The following is a 12,547-nucleotide window of genomic DNA, read 5'->3' as shown; positions in this document are numbered from 1 at the left end:
TGTCTACTCTTGCCATGTTTATCCAACATGGTGCTGAAAGACCGAGCCATAGCAATCAGACAAGAAAAAGAAATGAGGCATCCATATGGGCAAGGAAGAAATTAAGCTGTATTTGTAGATGGGGTGGGGCATGGATGCTCTGGGCTAGGGAACTCCTCATCTGGGCTCCTCCCTAATGCTAGGTCCTAAGCCCACTTCTCTGGATTCCACACTTTCCTTGGGCAAAATGCACCCTCTCTGTGGTGATGGGGGCCATTTAAATGCTAATGATTCCCAAATCTGAAACTCTAGATTTCTCTTCTAAGCTCCAGATCTTGAACACAGGGCCTGGTGTTCAATAATTACCCACTGATGGCTCAGTCGGTTGGGCATCCAACTTTGGCTCAGGTCATGATCTCACGGCTCGTGAGTTCGAGCCCCACTCAGGCTCTGTGCTGACAGCTCAAAGCCTGCAGCCTGCTTTGGATTCTGTGTCTCCCTTGCTCTCTGTCCCCCCCCCCCATTCATTCTCATTCATTCATTCATTCTCTCTCTCTCTCTCTCTCTCTCTCTCTCAAAAATAAACATCAAAAAATTTTTTTTTCAAATAATTACCCACTGAATAATCTGATAGTTCTACCCAGATGTCCCATGGACACCTCAAACTGAAGTCCTCTTCTCCATCCCATTTCCATGTTGGTGGATGGCTCTCACGGCATCATGCCTGGATGATTTTAGAGGTCTCCTAATCAGTCTTGCCTTCACTCAAGTCCAACAGAATGACTCTTCTAAATGCAAATCAGATCCTATCTGCCCCTGCTAAAATTCCTACAATGGCCCTCATCATTGTAGGAATAAAGGCCAAAAAATCCTTTAGCCTTTCTGCTATCTGGCTTCTCTGCACCTTGTCTCTCCAGCTCCTATCACCCACTCATGCTCCTGTCACAGAATAATGCTCACCAGTCCTGACCAAGTGAGAACCTCCTAGGACTCTGACTGAGAAGCCCCGCTCCCATTACTCCACTTAGCAAACTCCTACTCATCCTTCAAATTCCAGCTCAATGGCCAGCTCCTTAGAAGCCTTCTGGTTTCCCTAGGTAGGTCCTCACTAACAGGACTTGCACCATAGCCCATGAGCTCCTTGAGGAAGGGGCTAAGTTTTAGACATTCTCTGTATACTCTGACTAGATCAATGCTTACTACCCTGATGAAATGTTTGATAAGTGATGGAAGGAATTAAGTTTCTCCAACTACAGGAACAAGCAGAGAAGGTGGGATGGTAACAGCTCCAACTCTGCTCAGCCATTCTCCTAAATGATCTCACACAAATCATTTTTGTGCAAGGAGATTAGAATTAGGCCAACAGGATATCTATGACCCATTTTTTGGGCTCCTAAAAACCCTCCTCTATTGCTGTTTTTCCCTACACAAGGATATGAACAAGTGGCAAAGGAGTATTGATTAGCACCCCTGAAAGGTTTTATATAAATCTTTCTTTAAAAAATAATTTTTGGGGTTCCTGGGTGGCTCAGTGGGTTAACCATCTGACTCTCGGTTTCAACTTAGGTCATCATCTCCCTGTTTGTGAGATCGAACCCCACATGGGGCTCTGTGCTGACAGCATGGAGGCTGCTTGGGATTCTCTCTCTGGCCCTCTTCGGTTCATGCTCTCTCTTGCACTCCCTCTCCCTCTCAAAATAAATAAACTTAAAAAATAATAATTCTCAAATCACTCGGCTTACCCTAAAACATTTCCCCGATCTTGGATCTAGCCAAAGATTTATGAAACTCTCAATGCGTTGATGGGAAAGGAAATAAAGGCAAAACCAGAGCAGGAATGTACATATTCAACATTTATAGAGCGAAGTCACAACCAAGGCACCACAAAGGGCTGCAAAGGAATTATATGATCAGTCTTAACCTCTCCTTGAGGCAATGACAACCTGTTAAGAAAGACAAATTTGACATGTTTCTGAAACATGTACATGAGCAAACTCCCACCTCCTGGGAAAGGAATACAAATATCAAAGCCAGGCTGCTGATCTAGATGATGTGTGGAGAGAAAGGACCAGCACTGGTGCTGGGGTTGTGGTTGGACGCAGAGACAGCTTCCCTGTAAATTGGCACAGTGCCCTGGACAGAGCAGGTCTGCACCCTTGACAAGAGGATTCTTCTCAAAAATATAATGCGTGAAAAGCTCACGCAAATGAACTATGAGCCACTGTCTTTTTTTATGTGCGCTGCAGTTTCTAAAAATTTCTGAAAAATCACAGAAATGATGGATTTCACAGAGAAGCAATACCTTAAAGAAGTTATATTATGCCTTGCTCTGGACCACATTTCTAACTTTTGAAGCATCCTGTGGTCACATGGTATTTTGGTATCCCACCCAGACTCATGGATTTCTTTAACCCCTTCTCCCCAGCATCCCCCATGTGTCCCCTGGTTTGGTAGGCAGCCTCAGAGGATGCCTGCTCTCCATCCCTTTCCTCCCTGTATGCACAGGCCACTCTCACATCAAGGGGTAGAAGGTCCCCTTATCTTGCATCCAGGTTAGCGTGACCCTCTTTGACCACAGTGACCAGTCTAGCCTCTAAAAACAACTCTGGTAGCTGCCATTTCCTCCCAGAGACTACCACACCTGTGAGGAAACCCAGGCTAACCACGTGGAGAGGTCATTTAGAGGAGCTCCAAGGCTCCAGGCCTCCCTAGAGCTTTCCAGCATAGTGGTCAGCTGAATGCCAATGGCTGAATGCAACAGCCCGGGCGGTCAAGTGAGTGACCCCAGCCAGTGCCACCTGAAACAGAAAAACTGTCCAGCTGACCACAGTCAACCCACAGAATAAGATAGTAAGCTATTATTCTGAGGTTGTTACAGCAATAGATAACTGAAACAGTAAATTGGATGCATTTACGTGCGGTAAGGCCAAAGAGAAGTGGGCCATTCCACATTAAAGAGTTTCCTAGAGAACCAAAATATCCAAACTAGTTTTTATCAAACTCTGGCCAAAAAGGTTTTTAGAATGCAGTACCACACCCCATCTTATACTAAATGTAACTTAATATTTTCTTGATGAATGGGTCATCGCTGCAGAGACATCAGGAACTACACTGTCCTAGGACCTAATGAAATCTCCAGAAGTCACAGAAGTATGTAGGCTTTTGGTTGCAACCCCCATTCAATCTCTGGACAGCTCTACGCCTTGATCAGTAGCAATATGCCTGCCCCTAGAAACACCTCATCCTCTGTCGCATAGCGCCTTCTGAGGGTTGGGACCCTATCCCTGCTGGAACTTTAGCTCAACAGGTCTGAGGAAAGACAGTCTAACGGGTTCTTTTATGTTTGAAGAGAAGGAACTCTGTTACCTCACTGATCTGGGTTTGAATCCTGATCTGCCACCTGCTCGCTATATGGCCTTAGACCAGTCATGTCACTTATACACATTTCAGTTTCCCCATCTGTAAATGAAAACAATATCTACCTCTTGCTGGGAGCTACTTACCGGAAACACAGCAAGAGTTCAGTGAATGAGGGCATCCTGTCTATACTCCATATTCAGTGGGCCTGGCCCTGCACGTGGGTGTTCCCCCTGAGCACACACAGCTGAGCATTGGTCAGGATTACACCCACAGAAGCCTATCATCAAGAGTGCGTATCAATGGGGTGCCTGGGTAGCTCAGTTGGTTAAATGTCCAACTCTTGATTTCAGCTCAGGTCACAATCCCAGGGTTGCAGGCTTGAGCCCCGTGTGGGGCTCAGCACGGAGCGTGGAGCCTGCTTAAAATTCTCTCTCCCCATACCTCTCTGCTCCTCCCTTGTGCTTATTCATTCACCACATTCACCATGCTCAGTCTCAAAAAAAAAAAAAAAAAAAAAGTGCCTATCAAGAGGACACAGTGGAGGCGGGGCCAGGGAGGGAAGGTCTGAATATGTATTCCGGGTTGGAACACCCTAGGGGGTTTAGCGTACAAACGTGAAGGAACTGGAGAACGAGAATGACCTTGGAGTCCTAGGAAGTCCACCTCAAGGAGCATTCACCAGGGCTGTTGGGCAGACCAAGTCCAGGGGCGTACGTGTGTGTGCATCCTGGAGTTTACAAAGCAAGCCTGGGGGCGGGGCAAGGGGAGACCCGGGCATGGATGCTGGGGTCCGACTGGCACTGCTACCCAGTCCCCCACTACTGGCCCAGCCCCAGGCTTTAGTTTACTCTCCAGGAAAACCAGCTAATGATAAAGTGCCAATTTAAAATAAACATGAGGGATCCGATATTCATGGCCAAACATGAGTGAGGTAACGTGGTGAAAGTCAGGACCCACTGCATATGCACGACAAGGACGTACTAGAAAAGCTGTTCTCACACACAGGAGGATCAGAAAAGGCCACACACACACACACACACACACCCGGGATGGGATTGAGGGGGTGATTTTCTGCAAAGTTGTTTCCATGTTCAGTAATGCACTGTTCTTCCACAGCTGGATTTGATGCCTCCCCATCCCTTCTACACCTTTCCTTAGTATTCTGGTTCCTAAAACATGCTCAGCTGCGCACATGGCGCAGAGGGTTGACCCTTCTGTCCCACTCTGGGACGGTGGCTTTGCCTCCCCGCCCGTTTCCTGCATGCCTGCCTCTCTCACCCTGATGCCTCTGGTTGCTCAGAGCCCCCCAGCCTGCTGTCCTCCTGCCCCAATTCATCACATCTCATCTCACACATACCCACCCAGCCATGTCCCCACCAGGAAGAGTCCGTCATGGCCTCTCCCTTCCTTGTATCCAATTCCCAGGGGGAGACACAGGGGTACCTGCTGTGATATTTTAGGGCCTCCCACCTCTTGGTACCTTTCTTCAACACCACTCAGCGAACGCATTTCGGGGCAGCCAGAGAAGCAGGAAGAGGCTCAGAAGCCTGCATTCCAGAGGAAGAGAGGATCTCAGGGAAGCCTCTGGATATGTCCTGCCCCCTCTCCCCATCATCCCCCCTTCTCACTCAGCAGGGACCCCTCCCCCGTTATCCAGCCCCTCCACTAACTCTCAACCTCCCTGAGCCTCAGTTTCCTCATCTGTAAAATGGAGCCAGTAACATCCAGAATCAAATGGGATGATGTATATAGAACCCTAAACTCCAGCCTGTGGATGAGGGAGTCTGGAAGCATCAGCCCTCTCACACAATATCCCTCCCATAGCTGCCTCCAGCCCCCCCGGAGCAGAATGTCCATCCATGGGGTGAATGCTGTGTGATGTGTACATGTGAAGGAATTACACATCCCCGGCATATCGTGTTCCCATTTGTAAATAAAGGTCTTAACAGGCTATTAATTCCAAGAGAAAATTTTGCTCCCAAACAGCCTTTCTGCTATGAAATAGTTTTCAAATATTGTTCCTTGCCCCTAACCGGTCACAGACTCTTTAACAACCCCGCCAGAAGGGAACAGGTTGTGTGGACGCATTGAGGGTCTTGGGAATCGCCACTGGCCTCAGGAATGCTCCCTACCACCTTAGCTGCGTTTTCTGCCCACCCCCCCTTCCCCCATCAGCTGCTGCCTAGCCCTGCCCTGGACCCCATCCTGCTCCATCACATCACCCTAAGGGGCAGTTTGGGGCAGTAGAGGGCAAGTTGTGCCATAAGAGGAGGGTGGCGCCAGGACCCAGGCAAGGGGAGGGATGTGCGGAGACCCCACTAGCTGCAGCTTGCTCCCCCCAGCCCAGCTCCCCTACACCCCCCAGCCTCGGACTGGGATTGTCTGATTCCCATTATCCCCAGACCCCACAGGCAGCAAGGCCCATACTATTGCTCAGTAATCTTCACTCATCCACTAATAAGTGAAACCCCAGCAACACCCCAATCCCACACCCCATCTGACAGCCCGGCTCGACCTACTTTTCTGGTCAGAACCCCAACCTTCCCGCCTCCTAGGAGAAGAGCCCAGGGCAGGCTGGATGTCTTGCCACTGACATTTCAGGCTACCCTGAGGTCTCCCTGTCCCTGTCTATCCCCTACCCCCCACTAGAGGAGTATGGGTTCGAGAGCACGAAGGGTGCAGAGGAGGAAGCCATCGACAGTGAAAATGCTTCTTAGTGCTGCCGGTGGCAGCAGCAACAGGAGCAGTCCCAAAGCCCCCGGACCCAGTGCCTGCAGGAACCCAATTCACCGCCCCCCACCGGCCCAGGAGGGAGTCACTGGCTGGATCCAACAGGTGATGGGCAAAGAAAAAGAAAAGGGGAGTCTTTAGGCAAGAGAAAGAAAAGCACGGTGGTGCTGGGGTCTGGAGAACATTCCTGGGGTTACCCTAGTTGGGGATCCGGCTGCCCCATTCTCACATCTCCGTCCCATCCTACCCTTGATCCCAGGAGGTAACATGGGCCCGCAGGAGCAGAGGGCAGGTGGGTGTTGCTTCATTACACAGCTGGAGGAGAGATATATCCAGTGTTCTCCCCACAGCGCACACAGCCACCTGGGGCTTAATTTCCACCACATTCAGAAATACTGAATGCAGGGACTCTGTGACTTAAGGACAACCTGGGCAAGTGGGTCTGGGAACCCAGGCACCTTTTAAAAAGGCACATTAGTTCCAAACAAGTGACTCAAACTTCTGGAATGCAGCCCACTGAAAGCTGGGGCCTCCTGCATTCTATCTCAGGCTCCCAAATGGACCTTGAGAGGGACCTCTTCCTTCCCCTCCATTCCCAAAGTCACATTCAGGGCACTGCTTCCATGCCAAGGCCATGCTCTCCTGGGATGCTAATATCGTTATCCTCTATTTACTTCGTTTTCTTTTTTCCTGGTTTCCTAATCTTTTGGGTTTTTTGTCTCTTCTTAGCAGCACCCAAAGGATACCAGCAAATCACGAGTTTAGTGGCTGGGCTCCAAAGGGGAGAATTTGTTTTTGCTCTCTTAAGGGACAGCGAAGCATATGGGAAACTCCTGTGGTCCAGGGGCCCAGACAGGGAGGAAGATGCCAGAAGTGACTGTTTAGTAGAAAGTAACAGTTCTGAGTTGGAGGTCAGACCCCAAAGGCTGCCATGCCCACCCGCCTGTCTGCTCTGAGCTGTGCTTCCTACCATTTCCAAGCAGGAATGACCCCTGCCACTCTTCCCCAGATAGCTTCCAGCAGGACCCTTGACTGGCAGAGGCACAAGCTAAAGTTCACGGACTCAAAAGTCAAGGTAGCAATGGCGGATTGTCACTTTATGTGAACAGGGCATCGGGAGAAAAACCAAGGGAACTCTTGGTGTACTCACGGGGCCCGTGCGCACCAGCCTGGGGCTGGGCTCCTGCAGAATGCACAAGGCTTCCTGAGAGAGGACCCTGCATGAGCAGGAAAAAGTTAAAACAGAAAACCTGTGTTTTCCTCTAACCAAGTGGGAGGCAATGGGACGGCTCCCTGGGGTTCTTGCATCAACCCCTATGGCACTGCTAGGCCCATGGAGACTCAGCTCTCAAGCCCAAGAGACCATGATAATGGCTTTGGCGGAGATGTAGCCAGCATCATGACATAGGAGGAAGAGCACTGGAACCGGAATCGAGACATGGACGCTCCAGGCATGTGATCACTGTAACTACTTATGCAGCCTCGAACAGGGCACTTTCCATCTCTGGGCTCACGAATAAAGGAGGCAGCAGGTAGGGCGCAAGACTGTGGAACTCATTAAGCCCCGCAGGCTCCTCCAGATGGGTTAGTAGATAAACTCAGATGCTGAGAATCACACCTCCCAGGAGCGATTAGTTAAGTGGTGGCCCAAACTCCACCCCTTCCAGCAGAACGCGTCCTCAAAGAACTAGCAGACCCTCCACTACCATGGCCAGCACGACTGTCCCCATGTACGTCCCCGCACCTTCCAACTGCTCTACACACCGTGAGCTCCCAGCGGCAGACGCAGGATCTAGGACCATCACGCCTTTGTGTTTCCCAGGGCATCTTCGCCCACATGCCCTCTGATCTTGAAAACAACCACTTATGCAGACATACGGTCCCCATCCGACAGAGGGGCACTGAGTCCACACAAGTCAGTCAACTGCTGAAGCTAGTCAAGGACAGGCTGGAGACCAGAGGCTAAGGGAACCCTCCCCTTCCCCATAAGAGGTCTTTCTGTTGGAGATCAAGGACAGAAGCAATGACCAGGACGACGCTGCCTTGGAACCAGGCCTAGTGGGCCTTCCTGCTGCCCACCTGGGCTGGACACGGGTGACAGAGTGGCCCTGAGGCCCAATGTCCTGACATCCTCCACTCCCTCAGGCCAAGTACAGAGAAGCTCCAGAGAAACTCCAGAGGTTGAGAGAGAGACGGTCTTTCTGTACAAGCAGCCCAGGGCCCCGGAGGCACTCCTCCAACATATGTGGACTCAAGGGCAAAGACAACAATGCCATCCCACCTTTGAAACTGGTACCACCTCGCAGGAGAGCTGGTGGGAAGGGAAGCCCCTGGGTGGGACTCAAGGCGGGACTCACCTCCCTCAGCAAGTGCCTGCCTTTCAGCCCATCCTGCTGCTGCTGGGCCACGGTGACCCCCAAGACGAGTGTGTGCACAACACAGGAGACCACGGAGATGATGACGATGGGGCTGAGGCTGAGGGGCAGCGTGATGAAGAAGGAGAAGACAAAGAAGGTCTGCCAGCCCACCGTGTCGCTGGCCGCATGCGCGCGGGCAAAGTTCAGGCCCAGGTAGGAGAAAATCTGGGCAGTTATCAGCAGCCACAGCAGGTAGGGCACCACTTTCCGGGTGACGCGGTCGGGGAGCAGCCCCTTTTTGCAGAGCACGAAGAGGAGGATGTCCAACAGCAGTCCCATCCCGGCGACGACCAGGGGAGCCAGCTTGTCGCTGGAATAGACCACTGCGCACATGACCACCACGTAGCAGTCGAAGAGGGCCGCAAAGACCACCAGCACCAGCAGCGTCTCATGGCGCTGCCGTTTGAAGTAGGTCTGGTACAAGTTCTCCAAGGACTCGGGCACGAAGGTCAGCCGCATGAATCGAGGCAGGCAGAGGCAGGATCCCGAGTTCCGGACAGAGATTTCATGGGTCCGGCCCACCCCGCGGTCGGGGTCAGAGGGCAGGCTGACCGAGTATTCGGCGGAGTACTCAGCCGAGTACTCGGGCTCGGAAAAGCCCTGGTTCCTTGGCATCCTGGTGACTGTCTGCTTCTACCAGCCCAGGAGAGGTGTACCGGGATCAGAGGAAGGGCTCTGGAACGGGCCACCTACCAGGGCTCGCGAGGGCTGGCCACCTCCAGCAGGATGCAGAGCAGGTCTCCAGGGCACAGGCAGCGCTGATCTGGAACTTAGAAGGACAACGCCAAGTAGATACACGGCTCTTCATTCCCATCTGTGGTTTCTCATGACCCATCCTACCCCTCCCGAACGAATCGCTGCTGCCCGAGGCTCCAGGACCAGGGCCTTCTCCAGTCACCCCCACGCTCACGCCACCACCGGAACACACACACACACACACACACACACACACACACACACTCATACCTGGTCCCGTCCTCACCAGTTTCCTGTCTGTGGCTTGCCAGAGGCCCGGCCACTTCTCCATCCCTCACACTCCGGGTCCATCTGTGTCATCCCTTCTCCCTCAGTCCCTGACTTCCTCACCTAAATTTCCAACAGGCCCAAGCCTTAGAATCTGGAGATTAAACGTGCCCGGGAGCAACCAGAGCCATCCCGGGGATTCCTGAATCTTCCTGGTGTTTACTTCCTTCTCCCACCCAACCCTGGGCGGCTCAGGCTCTCCGCCTCCGGGCACTACCTGCCCTCGGGAAGGCTGGCCTGCCCCTGCATTTACCTGTGCGGGAACTCGGGAGCCGCGTGGTCCGGCCGGTCCCCGCTCGGGCTGCGGGGCTGGGTCACGCGTGTGGCGCGCGGGGGCCGCGCCGCCCCGCCAGCGTCCCGGTCCCCGGCAGGAGGGCGACCCCCCCCCCTCACCGTCAGGCCCGGGATCCGGCCGGGAGAGGCGCGGGGCTGCCCCTCAGCATCCGCGGGCGCCCGGCCGCAGGAGGAGGAAGACGGCGGGGGCTGAAAAATCGGGGGACGCCCGCCTCCGGGGCTGCGGCTCGCGGCACGGCCGGACCCCTCCCTCTCGCCCCCGCTGTGGCGGTGGCGGCGGCGGCGGCGCGGCTAGGGGCGCACCCGGGGCCCTCTCGGGCGGGAGCGCGGGCCGAGGCCGGGGCAGCCCGCCAGCATCCTCTGGGCCGCCCGCGCGCCGAGCGGAGCCAGCCGAGTCCGGGCGCGGCGCGCTGCACTGTGCGAGTCCCCGCGCGGCGCCGGCGGCTCCGGGGCCACGCGCGCTCCAGGCCCCGGGAGGCGGGCGGCGCCCCTCCCTCCCCGCAGTCGCCGCCCTCTCGGCGAGCGCGTCCCGGAGTTGGAGGGGGGGGGGGGTGAGCGCCCCGATCCAGCCCCGCGGCCGGCGTGGGGTAGGAGGCGGAGGAGCGCGGGGGCGAGAGTCGCAGGGGCCCCGGTGGCCCCGCGCCCCAGCGGCCGGAGGCGAGCTGCCTGCGGCTGCTGCGTGGAGGCGCCGGGGTGGGCGGCGGGCAGGAAGGATGGGCGAACCGATGCCCCCGCCTCCGCCCTGGGCAGGCCGGGTCTCGGAGGATGAAAGCCCGGGACGTGCCCTCCCGCAGGTGAGGCGCGCTCGCAGCACCCCTGCCGCCGCCTCTTTGGCCGCGGCTTCCTTCTGGGCGCGGAGAGGAGAGGCCGGGATTGAGGTTTAGGGCTGGCTGCCCCGCCGGGCGCGCCGGGCCTAAGTGTCCCCGCCCACCCTGGCAGTCCAAGCCTTCCGCCGAAGGGCCCGCAGCTGAGCTCTGTTTGAATTGTTCCTGAAGGAGGAGGGTAGGAGTGGCCCGGTAGGCACCTGGCACGTGGAATCGCAAGAGATCCGCTTCAGAAAGATCTCCCGTGCACATTCCACCTGCCTGAGATGGGTCTGAGTTTACAAACTCCGCTTAAAAACTAAAATGCTCCTGTGAACGGTTAAGCCTATTAGTCTCTTACACCTTAGTATAAATTACGTTTCTCGGCTTTGACAGAACACCTTGCCAAGATCAACCACAGACTTTAAGAATTTAGATAAAGGGAAAGGGGAACAAAACGTGTGTGTAGTGCGGGGTCGGGGGTGGGGAGTTGCTGAAGACCGCCAGCAGCATTAGGGAATGGGCTTCCATGGGGAGAGCAGAAGAAATGAGTCAGAGAGGAGAGAAACTCAGCCATCCAGGCCCTGGAAGGACAAGTCTCTTCGTGCCACTGAGAGTCATCCACGAATGCCCTTTCCAAAGCCTCAGCCACCTCACATCCCTCAGGAATAGATTCATCAGAGAATTGATGCTATCACAGCTGTTTCTGTCCTTCTCTCTACTAATTCTGAAAACTTGCCAACCTCAGTCCAAACCTGTAAGGGCATTGATTACCAAGGCAGGGGGCATAGCATCAGAGTTTGGAGGAGCATAATTTGAATAAAACAGCACCTTTCCCCTTTGTTTTAATTTGTTTGGCATTCCAAAGTTTTTTTTTTATTTTGAATTGTTACAGGATGTTAAAGGAGACATGATTTTTATGTTTAACAAAGGGACCTGTGTTAATAAAGGGGGAAAAGCCGATAAATACTGTTTGGGCCTGCTTTGGGACAAAGGACACCCACATTGCACCCTCCCCCTTTCCTGGTAATAAGACAATCCTTGGAGTTCTCCTGCCCGGCTTCCTACTTGGCAAGACCACCTCCAGCTCCCGGGCCATGTGGGTTCTTTGCTGGGCCTTTGCCCTCACGTCCCAGCCTTTGTACCACACTCACCTAGCAAAGGGAGAGTTTTCTGCACAGATACCCCTGGTTAAAAAAAAACAAAAACAAAAAAACAAGCCTGATTAACTGCCCCTACTGCCCTAATCACTGGCCTACACTACTCCACTTCCTGACCTTCCACAATCCTCCTCTCTCTGCTGTGGACACCGATCAACAGCCGGGCCGGGCATCAGGGCAGGCCAGAGGAGCCACACAGTCCCTGCCCTCAGGATGCCTGCCGTCTCTGTGGGGGCACCAAATAACCAATAAGACAGACCCTCGGCTGCACCCAGGTGGCAATCAGAGATGACCCGAAACTGGGCCTTTCAGGACTGGGTGGAAAGATCTGACTTGTTCTGAAAGGGGCGCACTCAGAGACCTGAAGCCTCTGACAAGGCTCCGTGGGGGAGGGGAGCGTCCGGAGCACATTCCCATCCCTACTCTGCTTTCTGGGTATGGGCTCAGCCCTTCCCTGGGGATGTGGGAAGCCCCATGGGCCTCCCTAGGAGCCAGAGGCCACTGAGTGAATATTCCAGAGCAGGAAAGCAGCTCAAGGTCCTGCATGCGGAAGACATCAGAGAAAACACAACTAGTGGGAGACGGGCAGCTGGCCCTGATAGCCTTCCGCAGCTTCTCCGGCACCTGGAGCCAGATAGTCACTGAATGAATGATTTCCCTAGGAAGAAATGGCACTTTGTACGTGCACCTCTTGCCCCTGAGGGAACCCATGGGCCTCATTCACTGATGCTGAAATGTCCTGGTCCAGGGAAATTAAAAATAACCCCACTCAAGAAAAGGG

General features: G+C 54.0%; 1 protein-coding gene across 3 annotated transcripts in view; it reads right to left on the bottom strand.

Annotated features, from left to right (window-relative positions):
* Positions 1 to 10,638, bottom strand: part of ADCY3 (adenylate cyclase 3) — a 91,402-nt gene extending 80,764 nt beyond the window's left edge. For all 3 annotated transcript variants that reach the window (XM_047852734.1, XM_047852733.1, XM_047852735.1), the window contains exons 1-2: positions 9,763 to 10,638; positions 8,427 to 9,255 (exon numbers count right to left, since the gene is read on the bottom strand). In XM_047852734.1, the coding sequence (XP_047708690.1) occupies positions 8,427 to 9,101 (675 nt within the window). In that variant the 5' untranslated portion in view covers positions 9,102 to 9,255; positions 9,763 to 10,638. The remainder of the gene's footprint in view (positions 1 to 8,426; positions 9,256 to 9,762) is intronic.
* Positions 10,639 to 12,547: the final 1,909 nt, after the last annotated feature.

The sequence above is a fragment of the Prionailurus viverrinus genome, chromosome A3 (genome assembly GCF_022837055.1).
Source record: "Prionailurus viverrinus isolate Anna chromosome A3, UM_Priviv_1.0, whole genome shotgun sequence".
NCBI lineage: Eukaryota > Metazoa > Chordata > Mammalia > Carnivora > Felidae > Prionailurus > Prionailurus viverrinus.
This window is presented reverse-complemented; position numbering and strand designations above follow the sequence as displayed.